This window comes from Dermacentor silvarum, chromosome 10 (genome assembly GCF_013339745.2).
Source record: "Dermacentor silvarum isolate Dsil-2018 chromosome 10, BIME_Dsil_1.4, whole genome shotgun sequence".
In the NCBI taxonomy this organism is placed as follows: Eukaryota; Metazoa; Arthropoda; class Arachnida; order Ixodida; family Ixodidae; genus Dermacentor; species Dermacentor silvarum.
This window is the reverse complement of record NC_051163.1, coordinates 19,586,710-19,611,947: the sequence shown is the minus strand read 5'-3', so window position 1 is coordinate 19,611,947 and position 25,238 is coordinate 19,586,710. Positions and strand designations below refer to the sequence as shown.

General features: G+C 44.6%; 1 protein-coding gene across 3 annotated transcripts in view; it reads left to right on the top strand.

Annotated features, from left to right (window-relative positions):
- The window catches only part of LOC119466058 (uncharacterized), a 41,054-nt gene extending 16,872 nt beyond the window's left edge, over nt 1–24,182 (top strand). Inside the window, exons 14-25 of one of the 3 annotated variants that reach the window (XM_037726553.2) lie at nt 2,239–2,344; nt 2,908–2,954; nt 4,550–4,667; nt 7,224–7,345; nt 8,662–8,918; nt 10,853–11,004; nt 14,543–14,631; nt 16,735–16,867; nt 17,039–17,083; nt 17,765–17,810; nt 20,127–20,254; nt 21,007–24,182. In XM_037726553.2, coding sequence (XP_037582481.1) covers nt 2,239–2,344; nt 2,908–2,954; nt 4,550–4,667; nt 7,224–7,345; nt 8,662–8,918; nt 10,853–11,004; nt 14,543–14,631; nt 16,735–16,867; nt 17,039–17,083; nt 17,765–17,810; nt 20,127–20,254; nt 21,007–21,084 — 1,321 coding nt within the window. In that variant the 3' untranslated portion in view covers nt 21,085–24,182. Of the gene's footprint in view, nt 1–2,238; nt 2,345–2,907; nt 2,955–4,546; nt 4,668–7,223; nt 7,346–8,661; nt 8,919–10,852; nt 11,005–14,542; nt 14,632–16,734; nt 16,868–17,038; nt 17,084–17,764; nt 17,811–20,058; nt 20,255–21,006 lie in introns of those variants that run through there. The other 2 variants (XM_037726552.2, XM_049657319.1) reach the window with 2 other exon arrangements.
- Nucleotides 24,183–25,238: the final 1,056 nt, after the last annotated feature.

Here is a 25,238-nt window from a genome sequence, read left to right as displayed (position 1 = left end):
ACATAAAACTGTATTTGGCGACTAAGCACCAAAGCTTCCTTCGTGCTGCTGAGAAGCAGAGGGCAGTGATCAACTTCTTTGGCAACAGCAATGAAGACAGTGTTGTGCTAGCGGAGTGCCTTTTCACCGGATTTCTCATTGAGCACAATTTACCGTCGAGCGTGAGTGATCACGTTGGGCCACTTCTGCGCAAGATGTTCCCGAAGTGCGAAGATGCGAAGCACTACGGATGCGGCAGGACCAAGACAACAGCCATTGTCGGTGAAATGGGTACAGAGGCACAAGGTGCAACAGGGGAAAGCCTGAAGCGCCGTGTTTTCGCTCTCACAGTTTTACCCTGCTTGCCGCTTTATCCTGTCGTGGCAACCTACTACGTAGAGAAATGTGGGCGGATTGAAAGCAAACTGTTGTGCATGCCAGCACTTCAAGGAGAGGCTACTGGCTGAAAAATTGACAACCTTGTGCTCGACGCATTGCACCCGCTTGATATACCTGCGTCAAATTGCAGACAAGATCTGTTTAATCTTGTACTGAACAGATCGCATGCGCTGCGTGAGATAAAAAAAGAAGAGTACCCGTCCCGCTCCCGACAAGTGTCTAAAACGGCGAACACGAGGTGCGCTTGATCCAAAGAACCTCCATTACCCATGCCCGAGTGTCAAAAAACACATCACAGGGCGTAACAGCAACGCGCGAACTGCGCAATACATACGCAAGCAGCTTGTAGCAACCAAACCTCTGAGAACGGGCAGCGCGCCTAAGCTTTCGCACTTGAATCTCGGAGGCCGTAACTTACCGCCATGCGCCTTTCTCCTATTTGTAGATAGGGTAGGTGCCGATAGCGTGCGCACTGACCTATACGTTGAAGGGAAAAAAAAAAAAAAAAAAAACGCGGAGCACCGCAAGTGCGCGCCGCAGAAGAGCAAGAACGGCGTAGCGTCCAACCGAAACAAAGCGGCGCAGTCCGCATCGCCGTGGTCCTCAGCGGCAATCGTACGCGGCACGTGACTGACAGCAACGCCGAAGCGCTTCGTGCCTAATTGTGCCTTTAAAGCCTTTATTCTTGCGTTTATCGCCGCGCGTAACACCGCGTTGGCGGCTAGCCGCGTGCCTCCGTAAGTGCGTAGTCGCTATCTCTGATCGCGTCGATAACCACCGCAGTTTCGTCCGCAGCGGTTGCGGCAAATAGTAGTTTCGTTTTCACTCGATGCGCGCGTCGGCTGCGTGCCTTCACAACTGCGTAGTCGCCTCCCATGGCAGCGTCGATAGCGAACGCAGTTTCGTCCGCACTTCTTGCAGCGAAAGGTAGTTTCGTTTTGACTTGGTGCGTGCGTCAGCCGCCTGCCTTCTGAACCGCAAGATCGCCGTCCATGATCGCGTCGATAGCGGCCGCGGTTTCGTCGACAGCGGTTGCGGCAAGCAGTAGTTTCGCTTTTACTCAGTGAAAAGCTGTCTAATATAAAAAGCACCGGCTACATCGCGATGGACGGACAATTTGTTGGCGAGCAGCTGAGTGGCGAAACAATAATCGGGATGTGCGCCCGTTGGTGCAAAGCGCGTCTCAGATGAAAACGCGCGCCGCGAAGGATGTCGCGAGGCCTTCGCCGCTGCTAGCGCTAATCAGTCATGAGATGAAGAGAATTTCAGCTTCCGCACTGGTCTTGTGCTAAATAGAAACAAGATTTGACGATGCATTGAGTAAATAAAAGCGTGTTGACGCAGTGCAGCATTTGTTTGTTTTCTTGATACCCTCGATCATTCGGTTAAACCGGGGGGGGGGGTTCCTTGGCACTTTATGGAGCTTAGCAGGGTTCCCTGGGATGAACGTACCTGAGAACCCCTGTTGTAGACTGAACAGATCGCATGCGCTGCATGAGAAAAAAAAATTATTACCCCCCCCCCCCCCCCCTGTGCAGTGAGTCTCCCGATTTTAGCACTCCCCAGGTTTGGAGGTATGCCAATACACTTATCCAGGTTCTATGTGTAGCATTATACTGTTTGTAAATGGGGTCCGAATGTAACTTGTAGCTGAATTGTAAGCTGCAAATTGCAGCAAAAGAAGCGCATTGTATTTATACAAATGTGGCACTTGGAATGGCCCTTCAGTTGGATTTGATAGCGTCATTGAACCAACCTATTTAGAAAATGTATACGTTTGCTGGCAAACCTAAATGCCTTTCAAGCTGGGATGGTAGTGTGTTACGGCGATTAATCCGTTTGTCATTGTTCAACTTTCAGGAACCTTGAAGAAAGGTCTCACGAACTTCACTCACACCTCATCAGCGTGGCCTTCAGTAGCAGTGAAGGAGTTGGCATTCGAGTCCAGTTGGTTCATGTCAGACCGGTGAGAACGACTTCTCGACTTAAGCCCAGGTTGAGACATATGAAAAACTGGAAGCGTAGCGAAAACCACTAGCAACGATGTGCTCAGATATGTGCTTTGAGAACTGTGTATTGCAGCTGAGTCTACGGTAGTGAATTGTCTAATGTTGCGACTACATGGGGCATATTTTGGATGCATTTTCGGTGCAGTGATACCTGGTATTGACACGTCCCTTTTAGACTTTGCAGTGACTACATCGTAATTTTGACTTAATTATGTTTTGTGCAGTTATCACTGAAAGCACATGTCCCATGCATGCATAACACATTTTGTTGTTTTAAGTGATACCCATAGTTAACACAAATATTTTCTAGCTTTTTTGGGGTCATAGTATGTGAACGCTGGCTTTCAAATAGCTACATTTCTGTTAGAAAGTGCTTGTTGTGTGCTTCCTAGTAATAATAAATTTATCACATGTGGATTATGTTAGAATTGCTTTCAGCTTTTTTTTTTTTGTACGCCTTGCTAAGGCAAGTCGGGATATGAGCTATGTTCCTCATTCTGCTTTTGTTCATATTTTTCAGCTGGCTGACCAAGAGGTTGTCTGTGGCATTGCTGACCTTTCACACAGGTGATTCTACCTTCTCCGTTAAGCACACTGTTTCCTTCAAGTTTACATATACTGTATGTCTAAATACGTGTTTAGCTATTTACACCGAGTAACATATCATGTCATAGTGAACTTGTTACCTCTAATTTTTGATGCAGCTGAAACTTTGTTTCATGCTCGAAGTGGTGGAATGGGGAATAGTGCCTAAGCAGGATCGGCTTTGAATGTTCACCTGCTTTGTGTGGCCAGCGATTCTGGACTGTTGGGTTCCTAACATTCTTACGGTCCTTGTGCTTGTAATAGCTCAGTCACACAGGGCACTTTCGATAGCCATCAAGCCCGATATGAACCAATTGTGATTGAAAGCGCCCATGTGACACCGGTATAAGAATGTAGGCAGAATGATCTGCTTTGTAACTATAGCTAACCTTTTCCTTTTGACACTGTAGCGCAAACTAATGCAATAAGAAAAAAATGCTATAGCTTCTGTGAAATTGGGTTGAATTAGGCTTGAGCAGACTTATCTCGCGGTTGGTCCAAGAATCATTTGTTTTACACGCATGTGTCTTTCCACGTGAGAAACCTCGGTACTGCTTTCAGTTAATGGCAATCCTCACTTGGTACTTGAGCTATTCAGCACCCTGCATTAATTGAAAGTTTTTCTCGCCAGTTGAACCAACTGATGTCTTTTTATGCGTTTCCAGCTTATTTCCTGTTGAAACAGCATGCATGCATGCTTAGCATACTGACTTTCAACTTGCCAGTTAGAGCTAAAAGCAGACAAAGTGAGATCAATTAGAGAGCTATTACGAGAATAAAAATAAAAGCCTGCTGATATCCTTCCAAGGCCCAGCAATGGAGCATTTGCCCAATATATTGGGCATTTGAAAGCTGGGTGCAGCGGCCATAGAAATACCGCTCACCCAACAAAAAGCAGTTTTTTGGTGTGTTCTGGGACCTGTGTTGCCATCTGGAGGGTATGATCCTTGTGCACTTGTTTCTGGCCAAAGCAGGAGCTTTAAAAATGGCGTAATAGGAGCTCTGCCGAAGTGCGAGCTTCTGTTACAGAACTCATCCCAGAAATAAATGAATTTGTGGGTGCTCTGGTACGGCACAATTTGTTTTGAAGTATTTCTTAGTATTTGGGATGATTAAAGGAAGATGTAGAAACTGCTAATATCTGGGTGCTGAGTGTATTGTACAGTCTTTGGAATATCGGCAATGTCTAATTGCCGTGTTCACTTGCAAATATTCGAAACGCTATAAAATGTGGTTGTCTGGTTTTCTGAAAGCCGAAATAGCATAATTTAGAAGTATGAAACAAACCCATGACACAAAATGCACTCTGGGCCCCAGGAGGATATATAGGACTGCAATTGAAGCACATTCTAACCCGTTTCTCTCTAGGTGCTGCAGCTGTGACCCATTAAAATTAGCGCTATGGCGCTCTTTTGCCAAAAGTGGCCCTTGCACCATCAAAACCCAATCATGACCATCAAAACTAGCTCCAACTAGTACTCGCAGGATTTTTGCTTTAGCTGGAAGTCGATTGACCAGATGGCGTGCTGGTTGACCAAACTTGTGACACCACTCGCATGGTTGCACGCTTTCAGCAGGGTCCACTTCCTCCTTGACGGGTGCCGTGCTGAGACGCCAGGGCTCAACAGGAGCTACACCTGGTGTTCGTGCGACCGGCCGGGCACGTACGCGCTGCTGGTTGGAGAAGAACCAAAGGTAGGGCAAAGATGGATGCATGCCAGTAGCTGTCATGTGACTGTTCTGTCATTGCATGGACCTAAACTTTCTGGCTGTTGAGAACTCTGTTTCTTTAGAAGTGCCGAGAAATCAACCCCTCCCTTTTTTTTTCTTGCCTTAGGCTTGTGCATGCAGGGTTGGGTGCGGATGGAGGGGTAGTCAGTGAATACCCATGCATTGAATAATCATTACGCAGTGTTCATTAAGTGGTAATATTAATATTAGTAGTACAAAGTGCTGGACAAGTGGTTTGTTGCTTTGCAGTGGTGCAGGAAACGTTCGAGGGTTACGAGTTTAGGTGCTCTTAAATTAGAGCTCTTTGAGAAATGCATTGGTCGAACTGGTGCTGCAATTGCTCCAATCTGCTACATTCCATTAAAGCTGCTACATCGATGCTACAGATTAGAGAAACTGCACCAAAGCTGCTCCAAGAAGAGCCGTGCCGCACAGTTTCGGAGGTCACGGCGCAGAGTAGTGGTAGTGAACGTCAGGTGGCGGTCGCCACCACCTTATGCAAAGAGGTGGTTGCATCACCTGCCATACATAAAGCTAAATTAGCTGTAGGGTCACTGAGCTAATCTAATCCAGTACACGCTCGCGCATGTTCGTGATCAGCCATTTGGAAACTCTATGCACCATATTCGTGGCTTGTGCATAGTTTAGGATGAAGTTCTGTTGGGCCTAGTAGTGTGCCCTTTGCCCATTATGTGTTGTTGGTGGGTCCCACATTCATACTTCGTACCGGCAGCGCGTGGTCTTGATGGAGAGGTGTCCCTCAAACAACAACGCGCACTTCACGCGTTCGGCGTGGCAGATGTGTCCCCCCATAGTGCACTCAGCAAACTGAAACTTACTCCCTTGCATGTTGTTATGTAGCGGCTTTGCTGTGTCGCATTTATCTGTGTGTGCTTGTAATGCAGTGGACTTGTAGCTCGAACATTTTACTAGCTAGACATCTTTAGGTGTAAAATAAAATTGCTCAAATAAACATCCTGCATACCACGCAACTATTGCCGTCGGTTGTTTTCGCCTTTGTATAGGCTTGACTTACCGCTGGGGACAAGCAGTGTTTTCTTTTTCGAGCATGTTGGTTGACTCAGTGTGACCGCATGATGTTTGTAATTTGTTCGTGAGTAGCCCCTTCCTGGATTATCTTCCTCGAGAATATTCGCATTGATGTGCGCCGGTACTCTGAAACCATTTTTGATGTGCAGGAATAGCGTTCAACCTACCTACAACCATTTAGTATCATTATTGTTAACTGCTACAAAATGTGCTCCAAATCGTTATTTTTCTTGCTACGAAATCTGCTCCGAAACGTTCTTGGCCATTACAACCACTGGGAATGATTACGTCCTCTCGAACTCGCTTTTGCAACCTTTGGACCCACAGAATTAATTACGCGTGGATGGCTGCAGGCATGTACTACAGTAGCCTTCTGTTAATTCAACTCCGGTTAATTTGATCCCGACCGGCATCCGTGCAATTCTATGGGCACAAACTTTCGTTATGTTGACGCAAAAAGTGGCCTTCTCCGAATAATTCGAACTTAACCTGTCAGCATGCAATCGCCTGAGCCCTATTGTGACCTCAATAGCGATCTGAATATGAGCTTGGGGACAGTGAATGTGTTGAAAGCACATCAATCTCTCGTCAAAAACGCCTAGTTTTGGCCTGTCCTAGGAAGCTTTTCAAGCAGTAACCGCAGCTCACGTCTGCTGCGGTTACATTATAATCGGGTTATTTACCAGATTATAAAGTGCGCCTTTCTTTTTCAAGAAAATTGGGCCGAAAATTGCCTACACTATGCAATCAGACGCGAAACGAAAACTGACTTCGTGGCATATGTATGCTTTAGCGTATAACATGGATGTATTGCGGCGATGTTAGCTTTAGGAAACTGGCCACCGTGTAACCGCAGCTCCGTCTGCTGCGGTTACATTATAATCGGGTTATTTACCAGATTATAAAGTGCGCCTTTCTTTTTCAAGAAAATTGGGCCGAAAATTGCCTACACTATGCAATCAGACGCGAAACGAAAACTGACTTCGTGGCATATGTATGCTTTAGCGTATAACATGGATGTATTGCGGCGATGTTAGCTTTAGGAAACTGGCCACCGTGGTGCAACACAGATTAGATGCTTACTTAGCTTTCTTGCTAAAAAATCGAGTGCGCGTTACATTTCTACTTTGTTTCTACGTTAGTTTCTACTTTGTTTCTACGTTAGTTTTCTGCTTTAGATTCATAGAAAGTGGGCACGAGTTTGATTCGGGGGAGTGCTAGAATTGGGCAAATAGTGCCAAATGAATCAGCGGTGAGTTTTGTTTTTCTGCATCTTGTTTACTGCGATCAATTTTGTCAGTCCCGTCAGGCTTGAATTAACGGTAGTAAACTGTATAAGCATAAATTCAAACACGAACTGATGCGCACTGCCCTGTTTGTTTATCTCTTGCTCTGTTGTTTGCACAGTTTGCCATGTTGCAGTTGTATAGACCAACATCAAATTAATGGCAGCTAATCGCGTTTTTCCAGGCCGAGTTGCTGGAAGGCCAAGTGGTAGATGTGGTGGCTGGCCTCGGCTGCGGCGTCTGCCTGGTGCTGGTGCTGCTCACCCTCGCTGTGGTTCTGGTTCGGTGCTGCCGTCGATTGCGCAGGTGATTTTTTAATTATATATTGTGACTTGGTTGAAAAGTTCCGTGTGAAGCCAGAAAACCCCTTTCCCAATACAAGGCCTAAATGCGCAGTTCAAGCCAGTTGTGTAAGTGGTTGATAGCTGCCATCTGGAGTACAGTGACAAACGACCCATTTTCCGCGATAACAGTAGGTGCGCCGGTGCAGAACATTCTACGCACCCGTCTGCTTCTGCCGTTCCCCATATGCCATACATAGAAAGGAGGCGTTGAACCTATGCCAGAAATGTCAGCCTATACTAAAAGAGGGATAACAAGCAGTATGGTACGGGACGCCCTGGTAAACACCCGTCCAGTGCGGATGGAAGGTGGCTAAAGGGGACCCAAAACAAGAGGATGCACCACTCATGCAATAATTACGCATGCATGCACAGATGGTCCCACCTTCACTCCCTATGACAGCATGAACGCGTTAGATACATCGCGCCGGGCATCGCGCATACAAATTAAACAGAACTTCTGTGAACAGGAACTGTCAAAGATATGCATAACATTATAGGGCTGTCGGCGTGTTGCTGAATGTATATGTTTGGCAATGTAAATATATATGTGCATCTCTCTGCTCATACTCCTCACGCATATATATAAATAAATAGCGCATACGAAATCAGCATTACCCAGACACACATTATTACCACGCACAACACAGTGTGCACCCCGCCGACCTCCATTTAATGTTACGCATATCTTGGACAGTTCCCGTTCAGGGAGGTTCCGCTTAATTTTTCTTTTTAATTTCCCCGCGCACCCGCAAACTGAGTTCGTCCGTAATCTCACCTGTTGCTGTACCTCTTCTAAAACTTTTTGTGGGAGAAAATGTTCATGGAACTGTTCTGTCCTTTTTTTTTTTTTTTTTTTGAAGCAATGCTCTGACTCATCTCCCTCACTTTGAAAGGGAAAATTGTCATCCACTCAATAGTAGCGAGAAGTTGCAAAGAAAGCCCACACGGGTTTCTCGGAAAGAAAGCTTTGCCGTTGAAGACAAACTTGTCCTGGTTTGGACCAGGCTACAGATTCTTGCAGAACTAATTTGCCTTCTTCGCACATTGTGTGTATGAGTGTCTGGCCAAGTAAACTAGGCCAGTCCCACAGACCGTGTAATCAAAGGTGTGGTGTTTGAGTTGCAAAGTCGCTCCCTGCATATCGCTGTTGTATCCGAATGTGAGATACTAGTGAGGTAAAATCCAGTTGGAGATTGGTCTGTGCATTGGCTACGGCTCAAGTTGTCCAAGAAAGGGGCAGTTGTCTGCATCGCTTCTCTCCGCTCTTGTGGTTTTCAGCCAGGGCTCTTGCTGCGGTCTGGACACGCTGCACGCCCAGGTTTGCCTGGCCCTGTGCGGTGCGTGCGTCGCGCTGCTCCAGGGTGTGCAGGGAAAGCTGTCCGCCAGGGCGTACCCCTACATCATCTCCATCCTGCAGCTTTGCCTTCTGGCGGCCTGCTGCTTGCAGCTCTGCATTGCGCTCGTGCTGTACGTGCAGCTCGTGGACGCCCGCACTGTGCACTACGCTGCATTCAAGGTTGCCGCCCTGGGCTGGGGTAAGCCAGCAATGCTTCTGTGAAAATGTTGTGCAGATATACTGTGCATGAACAAGTACAGTCTAACTACAATACCGTATTTATTCAAATCTAGGCCGATAGTTTTTTTCAAATAATCATATACGAAACTCTAGGGTCGGCTTAGATTCGAGGATCTTGAAAATGCGCCAGTTTTAACTGAAACTTGAGTTAGCGCCATCTAGAAAAGTCAGTATCGCAGCCGCTACTAGCCGCGCCAGTAGCAAACTGCAGTACACGAGCGACGTCGCCATTTTGACCTGTGTCGTATCGGTAGTATCGGTATGGTGTAGCACCGGCGCGCGGCGTGGCATTATCGTAATGGCACCAAACAGGCGATGCCACTATAGTACCGCTTTCTAACGAACAGTTGTGCTAGCTGCAGAGGCATCGTCAAACGTTCAAGCCGGACGGGACTTCGGCATCGATGAGAAAAACGTCCATCGTTAGAGGGGGCAACGGGAGACGCTTTTTGCGTGCGCTGCAAAGAGGATGACATTTACCCAGGAACTTTGATTGTGCTCTCCTTCAAAAAGTGCAGCATCTCTAATGTGCTTGATGGTACTGAATATAGTGCACTGTTTGAAAATGGCAGCGATAAGGAAGATAGCGACAAGGCTAGCAGCGATAATGACGTAGAATGAGCTCGGCATTCAGTAAATGCTGTCTTCATTTTGTGAACCCTGTCCTCGCTTTTTTGTTCGGCCTACATTCGAGGTAAGTTTTTTCTTTTTTTTTTTTTACTGGCTTCGGACTTTGGGCGGGTCAGCTTAGAATCGGAGTCGGCCTAGATACGAGTAAATACGGTATACCGAACACGGATACTAAAACAAAGTAAACGTGAAACTTGGTTGATTTGCTTTATTTATTAATGTGTTAGCATTCTTAGAGTATTTCACACACTTTCCGGGGGCAGCGTATCTATCTGTCTATCTATCTATGTTTGTAATCTATGTATGTTTGTTTGTACCTGACCGTTTTCCCGCCTACCCGGGCCACTGGATAGTCTGTGGTCGAATGGGTTGTACATCGGGCTGCTGTGCCGACATAACACAGTTCGAAAACAACCAGTGGACCAATTTGGGTCACCGAGTATATGGCAATGTGTGCGTACATGCCGCCCTTCAACGAACCTCTTTCACGTCGACATGGGTCACTGTAAGATGCGGGACCCGGGTAGGCACCGCTGTTCGAAAAAACTCTTTGATGCCGACTTGGAGCCAGTCAGCCTGTGCTGGTCTTCAGTGAACATCATTGACGCCAGCTTGGGTCGCTGAGTATGTGCCACTGGGAATGTTCCGCTCTACAAATACGAAAAGGATTCCTTAATTTTCTCCGATGCCGAGCAGAATTGAACCCGTGTCACAAGGGTTCCTCAAGGACAGCAACCCGACGCTTTAGCAGGCTGCGCCACAAATGCACCGGATATGTGCCAGCATTTCAATGAACTTCTCGCCAGCTTCAGTCACTGACTGTGTGCCACCGAGTATGCGGCAAGCGAGGGAACAATTCTCAGCATTCGCAGGCACTGGAATGCCAAGCTTCTCGTCTCGACAAAAAACTTTTATTGAGCTGCAGATGCTCAAATACGAAAGAAATACTTCGAAACCTGCGATGTTACACTGACATGCTATTGCTGGGGTTTCAGCGGGAAATTCCAAGAAACGAAACTTTGACCGTCATTTTTCTCTACTAACAATAAACCTATTACTGCAAAATTAATGAAAACATAATTTTGAAAGAATGCCTTGTCAGTTTAAACTGAACGTAGTGTTTCTCTTTAATGCTTCCTGTAATGCAAAATCTTGTGGAGCTTTAATGCAAAGAAATGTGCGGAGCTTATTACATGAATCAGCACAAAACTACTGCAGCAATGAAGTTAATGCTGACGCTACTTCTGATGTCTTCTTTTGCAGCCGTGCCAGTGATTGTGGTGGGAGCCAACCTGGCAGCCCAGGTGCTGGAAGGTTTTCGCCTCGAGAGCTGGTGGCTGACGTTGCGCACACCCTCTGGACATCTGTCCAACTACTTCTGCGCCTACGTGGCCTCCCTCGCCATCATCACAGCTGTGAGTGCCGTGCTTTTCTGCTAGCAAAGCAGAGAGAGCCACTAAAGAAGTACAGCACAAGTGTCCATAGTCACTTGTGTTCCTGTTAGTATGTTAATCTGGGGGTCTGTAGTCATAAATGGCATAGTATAAAGGTATCTGCATTTTTTTTTTTTTTGTTCTGTAAACATCATTTATGTGCTCTAGACTGGTTGATGTTTGCTTTGTTCACAATGCTCAGTGTTCACAGGAAATAAAAAAATGATTAAGGAACTGTATTTAAATGCTGGAGCCAATTGCAGGCTCTATTCACCTAGCGGAATGTCAATTTAGAACACAGGCAGCTCAGACAGAGAAGTTTTCACGAATGCCTACAAGTTCGTCAAGAATCCTCTTAAGGGGGGACACTGCTATTTACATAATGTTATTTCCCCAACAATATTAATAAAACTCTCCAGTCTTATTTGTATTTTTGCGCTGATTTCAAATATGTACTTAGTTCTGGTGTAGGTCAATTAGTTCCTAAGATAATTAACATTTAATTTCCTTTGTTTGAGGCCACAATTAAAAATGAATGGCCCAATAAAAAACTATTTGTAAGGCATGGTTAGATAGCATAAGGGGTAAGGAATGAAGTATAGGAAACACTTTTTTGTGTGACCATTAATAGATACTTTACAGCCCATTGAATACAAGCCCACCAAATTTGGCAAACATATAGCACAATATGTAGCACAATAATTAATTTCTGAAATGAAAACTAAGAAATCTGCTTGCTATACTTCATAGAGTACACGTTAGACTTCATTCTGCAAAAAGAATTTCAGTTCTAACTGTTCTAGATCTTGAGATATCAAGGCCTCAATGTTGCATGGAGCCAAAATTTGAGTTTTGAGAAAAGTGCAAAAAACGAACAGCACAAAGTTTAATGAAAATTAACAAATGTTTTACACATATTTACACAGGTACATTCCTAATAAGCACCAGAAATGTAGTCAAACTGCCTGCTGCTGTTCAAATGTAGTCTTTTCAGTGCCCCTTGAACACTGTCAGCCAAAGCATGCTTCCGAGCACATTCATTTTCCCTGCGTTCGTCCTTCTCAGCCATCCGTTTGTTGCTCATTGGGGTGGGGTTCAGGCTGAGCTCGTTTAGGATTGCTGCTGATGTCCTCCTGTTGCCTGCGTTGAATCGCATCACTGCCTCTGCCACAGCAGCTTCCACGGTGAATAGTGATGCATGGCGTTGCTTTGGTGCGAGTGACCAGATTATGGAATGTAAGCTCTCATTATTGTTTGAGTTTTACCTCTCTGGCACCGCTCAAGGAGCTTCCTTTCTGAGAGGCGCTCATAGATGGGAAGCAACGCTTTGCACAGAGGTGGCAAGTTATATCTGTGTTTGGGAGTAGGCTCACCTCGGGCTGCTGCTGCATTCTGCCGGCACCAAGAATCTGGGCCTGTTGGGCACAGACTGTGATCAGCGACTTCATCATTGGATGTAATGTGACAATATGTTGCCATCACAGCTTTGCGAGTTGCCTCTACATTTCCTTTGTGCGATTTCAGTGCCCAACCATAGTAGGAGCTTAACTTCGTTATAAGGTCCCCTGTGAGCCTTCCTCTGCCACCAAGGTTCTCTGTCCCCTTGTGTTTTGTGATCAAGTTGCGCAGGGCTGTGCCCATACGCTTTTGTACGTGATTGACGCAATCTTCTTTTTCAATCTTTATGTACCCATAGACATCAGCCTCTTGCAAAGCAAGAAAAGTGCGGCTGTCGCCATCGGATAACACTGTAGTGTAGCGAAGGCCAGTCTTCTTGAGGGACCTCTCAAAAAGCAGAAGGCCTGCTTGTACCTCCATTTCTCCAGCCTTCTTGTCGGTGTTTTTTTGGCATAAATGGCTAGCCCTCCAAGCTGCGTACTCTGGGTCGTCCTTCTTTGGTCCCCGCTCACATCCAGCACAAAAATTGCTCAAAACAACATAATCTAGCACGAGGCCCGAGAAAAGTTCCACAACTGCACCTACCCCTATATGGGATGTGTGTCCACGCGTCATCCACGAACCATCAAAAGATACGGCGATGTTATTAACGTTTCCCAAGTTCAGTACACTGTATAGTTGCTGAACCGACTGGGCACTTTCGGTCATCACTTCTTCGGCCGCGCGAACTGCTGCAGGCGTCAATTTTTTTTTCACGTAGTTCTGCCACGTCTTGTTGTGGAGACCGCGTTTGGAAATGTTCATCACTGAAAAAACATCATTAAGCGCTGTCTGCTGGTTCCCAGTGCTCTGCATAGCACGCGCTGCTAGAACATTTACCACGAACGGGTTCACCGTCTGATCGCCGCTTACGCGCGGCGAGCTCCACCCGGACGCGATGTCGCCACAGTTGGAGCACGAGAGAATAAGTTTAACAGCGAGGCCATATTCTCGCTCACCTTTCTTGAATGCAACGTCGCCGCTACCACACGTTGTGCACTTTGTAAACTTCAAAAGCTGGTTTTGCAAATCCAAACTGACGATCGTGAAGGCCGTCTCATCTGGCGCGCTGTCGACCACGCCGCTGTCACGATGCAAACAATCCGATTTCCGCTTCGTCGCTGCCGTTGACGCGAGTTCCCGTAGTTTTTCCTCGGTTCTGATCCTCCTCTGCTCCACTTCGGAAGGCTGCAGCATCACCGTGTCACGGCGGACGCGGCCGCTGTCGGGTTCGCGAGCTGGCGTACACGCTGGACCCACGCCGTTGTCGCCAACTTCGATGCCTTGTCCACTCGATGTAGCGTCTCGATCTCCCTCGTCGCGTCCTGATGAAATGCGACGACCTTTAAAATTATCAACCATTGATTTCTTTCGCTTTTTGCCGAACTGGTTCCGCGAATGAAACTTCCGCGCTGACCCGGGCATTGTTCCGTGCTTATCAGTCGCCGCACGCGATTTTTCAAAATGGCGTCTCAACGCGACGGCGGGGCCCGCCGGCTCGCCTAGCAGACGACACCAGCCGGCTCCGCCAATCCGGTGGCGCGGTCTTCTCACGTGTGCTCGAGCAGCCAATAGGAAACAAATACTGTGCTTTTCTTTATTGGTTTATTTTACGTGAACCAATGGACGAAACTGAGCTGCAGTGGCGGGAAATTTAAGCAGGAAGACGGCTCTTTCAAACGAGACCAAGATGGCGGCGATATGCAGCGTGAAACGGCAGCTGCGCGATGGGAAGAAAGGGCCGCGTTGGGGTTAATTTTGGCCCGAATTCAGCCGGGACTCATCGTGAAAATTATTATTTTGGCTAAAATACTGATTCTAGAAACGAGAAACTTGGCGAATAGGTGGGAAAATAGCTGCAGATTTCGAAAATAACACTTCCAAAATCTTGATTTTTTCGCGATTTTTTGGTTCTAAAGACCCGTGTCCCCCCTTAAAGGAAAGATTCGAAGCTATCATATGTTTTTTGTCTTTATTTTATTTGGGTGACCATATAAGATCATTGAAATAGTAATTATGAGTCTGCTGTAGTGCTGAATGTGCTGTGGCCTTTACGCAGACTTTTGTCAACACCTGTTTTCAGCTTCATTTCCTGCTGTTTCTGACCGTGCGTGGAGAGCTGCGGCGTCAGCGGCTCATGGGCATTTCCAAGAAGCAGGCTTCCAGTAGTCGGTAAGTGTGTGCTGCCTAGGCATTCTCGTCCTATTGCTTTTGGTATCACCTACACGAGAGCTCTAGCCAGTTTGTATTTGTATTATCATTTACGGAATGCCGGAACAAAGAGGACAGACACACCAACAGCAGTGCCTGTGGTGCCATCTTGTGGCATTGAGTTCAACTAAGTACTACAGAAAAGTACTACAGCAGATCACACTAAGATGTAGATCTGAAATGATAACAGTGGTTGAACAAAGGATGTAGGTTGTAGCCAATATTTCAACAACGTGGACTTGTCTTCAGTCAGGGCAACAATTAATTATCTTCACAGCATTTATGTAGCCCATCCTGCAGCTAAGAAAAAAAAAAGAAAGAAATGCTAAAAGAAACAGAGCACACAAAGCTAGTATTGCAGTAACACGCTAGGTGCAACTTAGCTGGATGTGTAAAAGATGTAAACAGCAGAATAATCGTGAATTATATAGATTCGAACCCACTTATAACGATCCCAGATATAACGACCACATTTCAGTGCACCTACAATTTTCCAACCCTGCCTATTGAAACTGCTTGCGAACATTTTTTGATAACGAACATTTTTTAAAATAGCTTCACTGTTACAACGAACGCTTCGAACCCAGTCACAGTAAACTTCAGAACATAGTTTCCAAAGTTTATGCTTCCAGCCAACTAGAGCTCTTCTCTCTCTTGTGTAGAATGCTGTCATGTCCCACTGGTAGTAAAATATAACGCAAGCTCTCGAATAAAAAATAGTGGCTGCACTTGCAGTTTCTAAATGATGGATGATGGGAACCGACCAACGTTTTGAAAGAGCTATACGATGACACATTTCGTTCTTTAGATGGACGTTTCCAACAGAAATTTGCATTAGGGTGCGAAAACGTACTGGAAACAGAAATGACACTGAAAATTCGGTTTTCGGACGAAAGTGCTACTGAATTGTAACTGCTGAAGCCAGCTTTGGTGTGGCTAACTTTTGAGCGTCCATATATAAGCGTCCATATATTTGAGCGTCCATGGGCGAGTCCATATATAAAGAACTACTGATATAGCAACCACTTTTCGTGGAACTATCCAGTTCGTTATAATAACGGGTTCGACTGCAGTGGCTGTTTTCTTTTCCTTCAACTAGAGCAGTAGGAAACCCAGAAATGTTTCTGACGCTTTATGGTTCAAGAAACTACCACAAGGTGTCGCTACTGTTGCTGCTGCTACCATCCATGTCTTCAGAGTTCTGCTATTGATGCAGAAAGTGAATTGACATCACATTCTCCATACATAATGTCATAATGACATAACATCAAACAGATTTCGTCACTCTAGCACTGGGAATTCATGTCTTGGCATTTCTATTGGCCATCCTGTAAGCACTCCTGGCAATGATGCGATATGAACATAACACAGAAGGAATGCATGCCTGCCCAGAAGTTTATTTTGTCATCTCTGCCTTCACTGATTTAACCAGTAGGTATTCATTGAAAGTGATTACACTGAATGTGATTGATCAAGAATGGTGGGATCAAGGATCAGCTTGGTGCTGACCCACTCTGTACTTTTACGGTGAAGCTGTCTGTGGCTAGGCCATGGTGTCCTGCACGGATAAACTATGATCATCAGCAATGGCTCGAGCGTCGTGGTCTTCTTCCACAGCTGGCTCGTTAGCACCCCTCGGCACAACTGCGTGAATGCGCTCATGCCACTGCTCACGCATTCGTCGTCGTCGTCTTCCACAGCTGGCTGTTTCCACTCATCATTCCAGCATAATATTTCAATTCTCTTCTGTCGTCGTAATGGGGAGGCCGCGTCAATCAATGAGCCATTGATTGTCTTACGTGACGGACAGATTTAATAACAGAGGTGATACGCGAATGTGTGTGCGTACCTATCGTCACGATGACCACCGATCAGGACAATAAATATGTTCGTACCTTTGTTCAAAATTCTGTGTCACCTCTGTGTCGTGCGCTAAACAGCTTCGCTGGTCATCCACCTTCACAGAGTGGAATGGCTCATGAATTTTTAATGCCATCTCACAAAGAGAGTGAATGAATGAGTGAACGAAATTAAATATAATACGCCGCACCCATTATTGCGCAGGTCAAGCGTCCTGGTTGGTTCCATGCTTGTGCTGGTGGCACTGCTGGTGGTGTCACTAACCAGCATCTTGTACATCAACATGGAGGGCTCCCGTCTGCGCTCCTATGTGCTCGCCACTACCTTGGGCCTTCTGGTCAGTAGTCGTAGTTCAACACAATGCTGTTAAGCACTTTCTCTAGAGTGACACATTTCTTCTTGGTAGAGGTGCCCTGTGTGGCAGTTTTACCAAACCAACTGTGTGTAACTGTGTTCTGCCAACTCTTCCAGTCCACCCGAAAGTGATTCACATCTTTCAAACTTTCAGGGCCTGCTAGTGTTCTTCCTCTATGTGGTGGCAGCCAGAGAAAAGGTAATTCGATTTTTGTGCACTAATACGCCTGTCACAGGGGCAAGTTTAGTGACACTTTGAGCAAGTGCTAGCAAGTGCACTTTGCTGCAGTGCATGTCCTTTTTAGTGCAATGCCTCACGGGAAATGAAAATGTCATTGGGAATTGATGGCATTGTCATTGAGTAAATCAGTAGGCACGTTTAAATTTGTTATCTTAGGCAATGTTTGCAAAATAACGCTGTATTATATAGTTAAGAATATTATTTAGTTTCGATTTTAGTGTAAACAACGCTATTCATTGCAATCTCATTAACATGACCAATTGTCATGAGCAAAGACAAGAGAAATGTTGCTTACCATTACAGATGGCATGGCGTGCTTGTAACATCTAAAATCACAAATATAGTGTATTTAGTATTAGTGCCATCCCTGCAGTGAGCATTATTTTATTTATGATTTTTGAAGCACTGCTGTTCAGGTTACACGCTTTGACGCCACAAAGTGAGTGCAATGAACGCTCTCATTGGCAAGTGCATTCGCGGGCAAGTGTCACTAAACCTTTCCATCTGACAGCCTGCAAATGACACTAATGACGACGTGCACTCGCTCAAAGCAACGTTAAGTTTGTTGTGTAACTGTGCCCATGTTTGTGTGATGTCTGAAGCGCTGCTTCATCTGTGCACTTGTGTCTGTCTCTCCAGCAGGCACCCTCGCCAAGCTTGCCGACCAGAAGTAGTGCCACCAAAGGTGCGTCCCTTGCTTTTGCTGTATCACTTTAATTGAAGTCCTCATAATAAGCATGGGATGTTGAAAAGATTGTCATCAAGCTTTTCCACAGCATAGGGCCATGGGCAGAATGGAGTTTCACCTTTTGGCAACACTCTTAGCACAACCATGCTTTAACCTTAACTCTTTCGTTACCGTACCTATAGAAATCGATCTCTTTGATCGGCAGTTTTTCTACGCATTGTTAAACATTTATGTAGGAATTATTCTACTAGGCAACATCATGCACCATCTGAAATGACGACTGAACTATTTGTCAGAGTTGACAGTTTCTAGCAGATTGGGGAGTCTGTAAAGCTACAGCTGGAAGTATCGTCGGAGCTCTTCAATATAAAGACACAAAATTGGCTCTTTGGTCGACTCTGCAACATAATTTTTAAATGATAGCAGCAGTGAAGACACACAAGCTTTTACTGGGTTGTCATTTTACCAATTCAACGTATAGGTAGTTTTAACGATGTATCAAACAACCGTAGATGCTCATGAGTGCGTGTTATTTTTATAATTGTGTTCGGCTAATATCAAGTGCAACTTTATTTTCCCCACCATGGGTTTCTTTTATCCATCAGCACTTCGACAGTGTATGTACACAATATTATGAGCAATCCTTCCCGTCATGTGTGATTTTCACTCGCACAAGAGCACGCAGTCGATTTAAGACCAACCTTTGCCCGAAGCTTGACTAGTTGCCTAATACCTTACATTTTGAACACCGCCTGTGCATGCACCCATATTCATTACTGTACAATATTTTGCAACCCTCCACATTACTGCATTATTTTCACAAAACCATTGTGTTCGTTTTTTTTTTTTTTCACCCTTTTCACCCTTTATCTCCTATTAGGGCCAATAGAGTTTGGTTGTAATTTCTCAGCGACACACTTTCAGCACTTAAAAGTACGAAAGTTTGGAAACATAAGATATCTTAATTTGGTCAAAACTTGGTCGCAGAGTTCCGGACCTGGTGTCAATGAATCAATCAATCATTTATTTCTTTTTTCAAAGTAGGATTACGACAAGAAGGATATGTAGAAGAGGGCCCCAAGGTCACAAATCGTACCGGGACCCTCTGTACATTTAATACAAAATACGAGATTAGCAGAGAAATATAGAATTAACCAAACCAACAGAAGAAACGGGTACATAAGGTACAAAAATATTACATTGATAAAAGACATTAATAACCAAAGTTTATATATACATAAATCTGTTTTGTGATGGCATAAATATTTGGTAGAGAAATACAAATTCACACTAACACTGAAATTATGCAAGGAAAGTGAACATGAACAGTAACAGTGCATCGATATCATGTAAAATAATTACTAAGCTAAATTAGAAATAAAGAAAGACACAACAAAAAGACAGAGTACATACAATAAAGAATTCATAACAGAATTATTTATTTAAAAGATGGCTTTTAAGTGTTTTTTTAAATGCACTATGAGATGATGTTTTGATGGGGTTTCGACATTTTCACTCCGTCATGACACAGAGCGAAATTTGCTTATGTCATGTGTCAATAAGGCTATAGTCGGGTACAACTTTAGAAGGCAGCGGCATTACCCCCCTCAAAGGCGGATGCACACAAGCCTCCACCAATAGGCATGCACTTTAGACTGACGTCATGAGCCGGACAGCCGGTGACCCCGTCGACGGAGGACATGGCAGCCCGCGCTTCGAACTGGGCCGAGTCGCGTCAGCGGGACTATTTCTTTAGCCGCGGAGGCAATCGGCTGCCGCGCTTCGGATATCTGGGCGGGGGGCCTCTCCTGCCTTTTTAAGTTGTACCCGACTATAGGTATGATAACATTGCTCTTAAATAAAGTAAATAGCAGCATAGCGCATTTTTTCTGGCTGCGCTGGCATGCGACTGTGGCAGCAATCGCAGGAACAGAGCATGGCAGTATGCCACAACGTTATGAAACATCCACTTCCCAATACCAAAACCGAATCTAATTCATAGAAGCAAGTATTCTAGTAAATTATTTGGGGCAATTTAGCATTCCTTCTAGGGATTGGAAGGTTCCAACTTTCATTTCGCACAAAGGAAGAAAGACGCGTAGGAAATTCTATGTTAATAGTTATTTAAGGGTGACAGCAACATTACAGTAATTTAATTTAATTATGGGGTTTTACGTGCCAACACCACGAGCTGATTATGAGGCATGCTTTACGGTAATGGAGAAAATGTGTAATTTTGATGCAGCACTACTTTGATGCGTCTCACGAGACACGCGTGCGGCTCACCCCCTGGTACCGTAACGACATTCACAGGCTTGGCAGGTCCAACAGTCCTGGCGACCGTGATGGGTCGTGATGAATCAGAGGGGCTGCTGGCTCAGGGAAACGCAGGGCTAGATCTGCCACGGTTGGAGGAGAGCCCCCATGGTTCTCGGTCACAGGTGAGATGCGGCTTTGAACTTTAATATGTCCATTGGAAACTTACTGGTTTTGAATATGCTGTCTACTTGGTACAAGACATGAAACTAGATTTTTTTTTCCCAAGTTTCTTATTATTATTGTTATTTGTATGTGAGCTGGCTGGTACCTACACATAATCTTTTACCTGAGCACACCTCACAGTCTGCATCCTCCTGTGTACATGTTTGCTAACTTGGAGATGTCTTGCAAACAATAACAGCTGTTAAGGAATTGAATAAGTTGGTATGTGTAGTCCATTGATGCGCAGAGAATGCGCAGTCCTTTGATACTGTGCAAGGCTAGGTGCTATTCTACATGAAAGAAATGCTGTTCATGTGCATTTTTGTTTCTTGTTAAGGTTCACGCATAATTCTAACATCTTATAAAATGAACAGCATGAAAAAAAAAAACGAACAACAAAAAAAATTGCACAATAGTGTATGTGTTGGCTGATTACGCTGATTACGCAAAAGCGGTGTGGCTTTGGACTAGTCGGTTTGTATAGGTGTGGGAACAATGCAAGAAACACGAATGAAGACAAGAAAGACACCAAACAAGTGTTGCACTCATTCTCATTGGGGTGTCTTGTCTGCATCCACATTTCTTGCATCGTTATTACACCTTGTATGTCTGATTCTTTCATCCTGCACTGCTTTTGCGCTGTTTGCTTTCTTCAATGTTAACCTACCAAATCGCCATAGCATGCCAATTTGATGACTCTCCTCTCTTCCAGATCTTTGAGGCCAAAAACGAGGACGAGGAATCATCTCAGCAGCAGTCGGATCCTTCCTTCACGGTGACCGCTGTCTGATTGCCGTCCGCCATGTGTGTGTGTTTGCGCACCAGCCGTCACCGCGGCCATCGAACAAAAGAAGGAAAAACATTCAACGCACAGAACAGTCCTTCCCACAACTAAGCCACATTTTAATCACTCCATCGTCGTAAAGCATTACATCAGAAAAGTCATTTGCTCACCATTCATCGAAAACACTGCAGTCTTTGCTGACGGCAGCAGTATGCATTCGCAGTGTTTTTTTAGCTCAGTGTATGGAACTGCCTTTTTGTTCATTAGCACCCACAAAACTGTTACACCTTTCAGAGTGTCTGTTTGTTTGTACTGCGACAATAATTGCCATCATCTGAGAGTTGTGGGTTGCTTTCCTTTCAATAATGTTGTGTGTATATGTGAGTGTTACTGACAAGAAAGGAGTAGTCACAAGATGCTTAAGAAGGGAGATGCGTACAACTACAGGGAGGATCGAGTACACCTCAACAGATGCAACATCTTTTAGATTGTGAACGGAGCACTGACACAGTTGCGCCTTGCGGAAAGGTGCCCCTGGATAGTAGCGTGCAGAAAGTATACTGCAGTGACGAGCTGCTGCAAAAGCAAGAACTTCGATTTCACTACGACGGTGAAATTTTTAATAACTTGTTCTTAACTTCATAACTATTCTACTCTAGGTTTTATTTGTATACGGCAAGAGCAGGCCTCACGTCATTTTTTATCAAACCAAGACTTTTTATCCCACTTAAAGTTTACTTAAAAACATGCAAGATGATATCTGCAGATTCTTGTTAGTTTTCTTTCCAATATATTTTGTAACTAGTTTTTAGCTTTTCCATCGTTTTCTAGCCTAGGCCTCATTCTTACGGCAAGAACATGCCTCTCACTGTCTCTTAATCAAATGAAGACTTAGTTTTTCTCATTGAAGCTAATTGAGTACACATTGCATAACACGCGAAACTTTTTTAAGGCAGAGTTACTTTCTCCTCATATTACCACACAGTTCACACTTTTTCTTAATGCATTAACATTACATTACATCCATTTAATGCATCTTAATGCATTAGCATTAAGTAGGTGTCATGAGCATTCACACTAATGCATCATTGTCAGCGTCTAGTCTTTATCGTTTGGCCACCTCGTGCTGTTGTTAGAGTGGCCAGCTGAGCGACTGTGTCAGTGTTCCTTCTGGCGTTAGCGTTACCCAATACCACTTGTCCGTGAGAAACAGAGACTTAAGGCTCGACTTAATAATTACCACAGTCATGACTTTAAGTCAAGGTAGCTGGGTGTGTGGTTCAGCGCCCGTGTTTTTGCAACACAACTTGCCACTCTGGGGCCACTAATTTTGTGCTCAATTTAGTGCACACTCATGTAATCACCATCAAGGCTGACACCCCCACCTTTTGCCATATATTCATCAGTGAGTGTTGTTAACTATTGTGTGCGCCCACTTTGTGAGTTGTGAAGGGGGGATGAAGACATCTTCATTTTCATTGAGTGCATTTTATCCATGCAAGTTTGCACGTGCAAAGTCTGTGGAATGCGCAAACATTTGCCATCCTTCAAGCGAAGTGGTTGTTATTAATTCCTGTGCGGCTTTAAACACCTCTTGTCTATTCATTTCTTGAGAAGCTCTTTGGCTGTTAGTTTTCATGTTTGACAGTGCTTACTATTTCATGTCAGTTTGACAGACTTGCCTGTTCTGGCCTTTTAAGTTCCTCCAGAAGCACAGTTGTAGGCCGTAGAGGTTGTTGGCCGTGCTGTTTTCTTTCAGTGCTTTTTGAAATTGTGATTGTTCAAAGTGATGTCTCAAACTACTTTGTGGAAGAAGCTGTTTGGGTTGTTTTGTTCGCCAAAAACTACTGCAGCATCTTTTGCAACTATGTTGACTGAAAGAAATTTGACGTCTCTTCAGTCCTCCCATGTAGGCTTGTCTTATCACAGTGCGAGTTAGCGTTGTTGTATTTATTATACTGCCATGTTATTTATTTAAGGCACGTGCAAATCGCAGTTGCCCATTATTTGTATCCAAGTTGTTCTCGCCGATTTTATCATGTACTGTGATGCTTTTAAAAACATGACGGCATCTTACGTAGTGTCGCTTACTGGTGGTATGTAACACAGTGGGGGGGGGGGGGGCAGTTGAGATGCATTGTTGCTGTTTTTCTCTTGCGCTTTACTCGCTGCCCACTGACGTAACATTGGCATTGACTGCGCTGAACGAACCACTTGTTATGTTTTGTGATTAGCTGTGCAAAGAATTGTTTCAAAGTTATCATTTATCTCTTCTCAGGGAGGGCCTTGTTCACTGCTGTACAGTACAGCCCACTGATAGAGGGAACACTCAGTTGGTATTTCGCTACAAATTACAGCTCAATTTACTGAAACGTTCCGTATGCAGTCCAGCAATTTCATATATTTTCCGTTCGCTTTCTGTATAATTTTTACGGAATCTATTACTAAATGCTTCAGTAGGGAGATTATGGCATGAAGGCATAGACTATTTTTGATGCATAGATATCAGCTTAATGAGTCCTGTGAGAAATGTTTTTCTCCACTAAAGTAGAAGTGTTCCAGTTTCATTGACTTCATTACCAGCTGGGTATTCTCATTAGCAGTGGACTGGGCTGCACCAGACTACTGCTGTCCACATTGGAATGTGTTCTCAGCTTTCACAACCTGGAAGCACGTGCATTGTGTGTTACAAGACTTTATTGAAAACATGGCCATTTTAACATCTCATTGTTCTCCAGCTAAAGTACAGAACGGTAGAAATTGAGGGCGAGTGTGTAACGTATGTTTTTAGGTGGAGGATTTCTTACACAGTGGTTTTAGTTGCTGTCTTTACCCTGTTTTAATGGCGTATTTATCTGCTAGACCACAACTCCAGGGGAATTTCTTTTTTTCGTAAATGTCTGATCAACCATACTATGTAACGTACGTGTGTGATCACTTGTGCAATGTTGGTGGGCTGCCAACTGTTCCACTTTTTTTTTCGACGTGAACAATCCTTTTACGGCTGCTGCGGCTCAGCGGAAAAAATGTCTAGTCATGTTGCGAATGCAACTGCATTTTAAAAAGTTTTTTACAACCATCAATAAACGTAGGTTGACAATGAAGCAGTCGTCTGTTTTATTTTAAGCACAATAAAAATAATGACAAGAAGCCCACAGATCCAATGCAATGTTGGAATCTCAATGACATGAAGCTTGGTGGAGCTAGTGATGTAGTCGCGGTACTGGATGACACGAGGCTAGTTTCAGTTTATTATTCTATAAAGACAGTGAATGGGTTACAGATAATATGCAGACGAGGGTCCCAAAGTCAAAGACTGCGGCGGGACCCTCGGTTAATAATAACATTGAAAAAATGTATGAAAGTTGAGCAAGCAAACGCAAAGCAAACAAAAACAATTGCGTGAAATACGACGTAGAAAAAATTAAACAAAACAATTGTCAGTATACAATCCTATAGTGCATAAAAATACTGTCAGTACATATAAATGGCAAAGGTAGTGTAACTATGTAAACTTAGTTAAATTAAATTAGCTCAAGGGCATGATTGAATGCATGAAAGGATGAAGATTTAATGGTAGTGGTTAAAGCATTCCATAGTTTTATAGCCGCGAATGACGATGTCATATTTCCATAATTATAATGAACCATAGGTAGTAGAAAATTGGAGTTAAGTGCAAACCTGGTATTATTATTAATGAGATTCCTGGAATCATTGATTGAAGCTTCGCTGCCTGTAGCTGTATTGTATGCTGAATTAAATGAAAATACGAAATTCTGAAGTAGAAGCAACGCTGCATGGGAAGAAAGCAGACGCTGCCCTGCTCACTGAGTGCACAAACAACTTCCTAGTTTGTATCAGCGACCATAGGGGGGGCGGGGGGGTCCAACCCCCCTTTCCACCTTTCCCAAGGAACAGAAAATTTCAGGGGGCATGCTCAGAAAATGCGACATGGATGAAAGGGACAGCTTGCATGGGAAAGCAAGTCAAGAGCTAGTGGCGCTCCGAAGTAGTGGGGGGTTGTCACGTGGGGATCCCCCCTCCCATGCACATGGACAAAACGACTTCGCCATTGCGCCAAGAACAGATAGGCAAAAGGTGCGTCCGCGTCAGCTCGTGTCTGATTGGAGAAAAAGCTACTACATTTGTTCTTGTTAGAA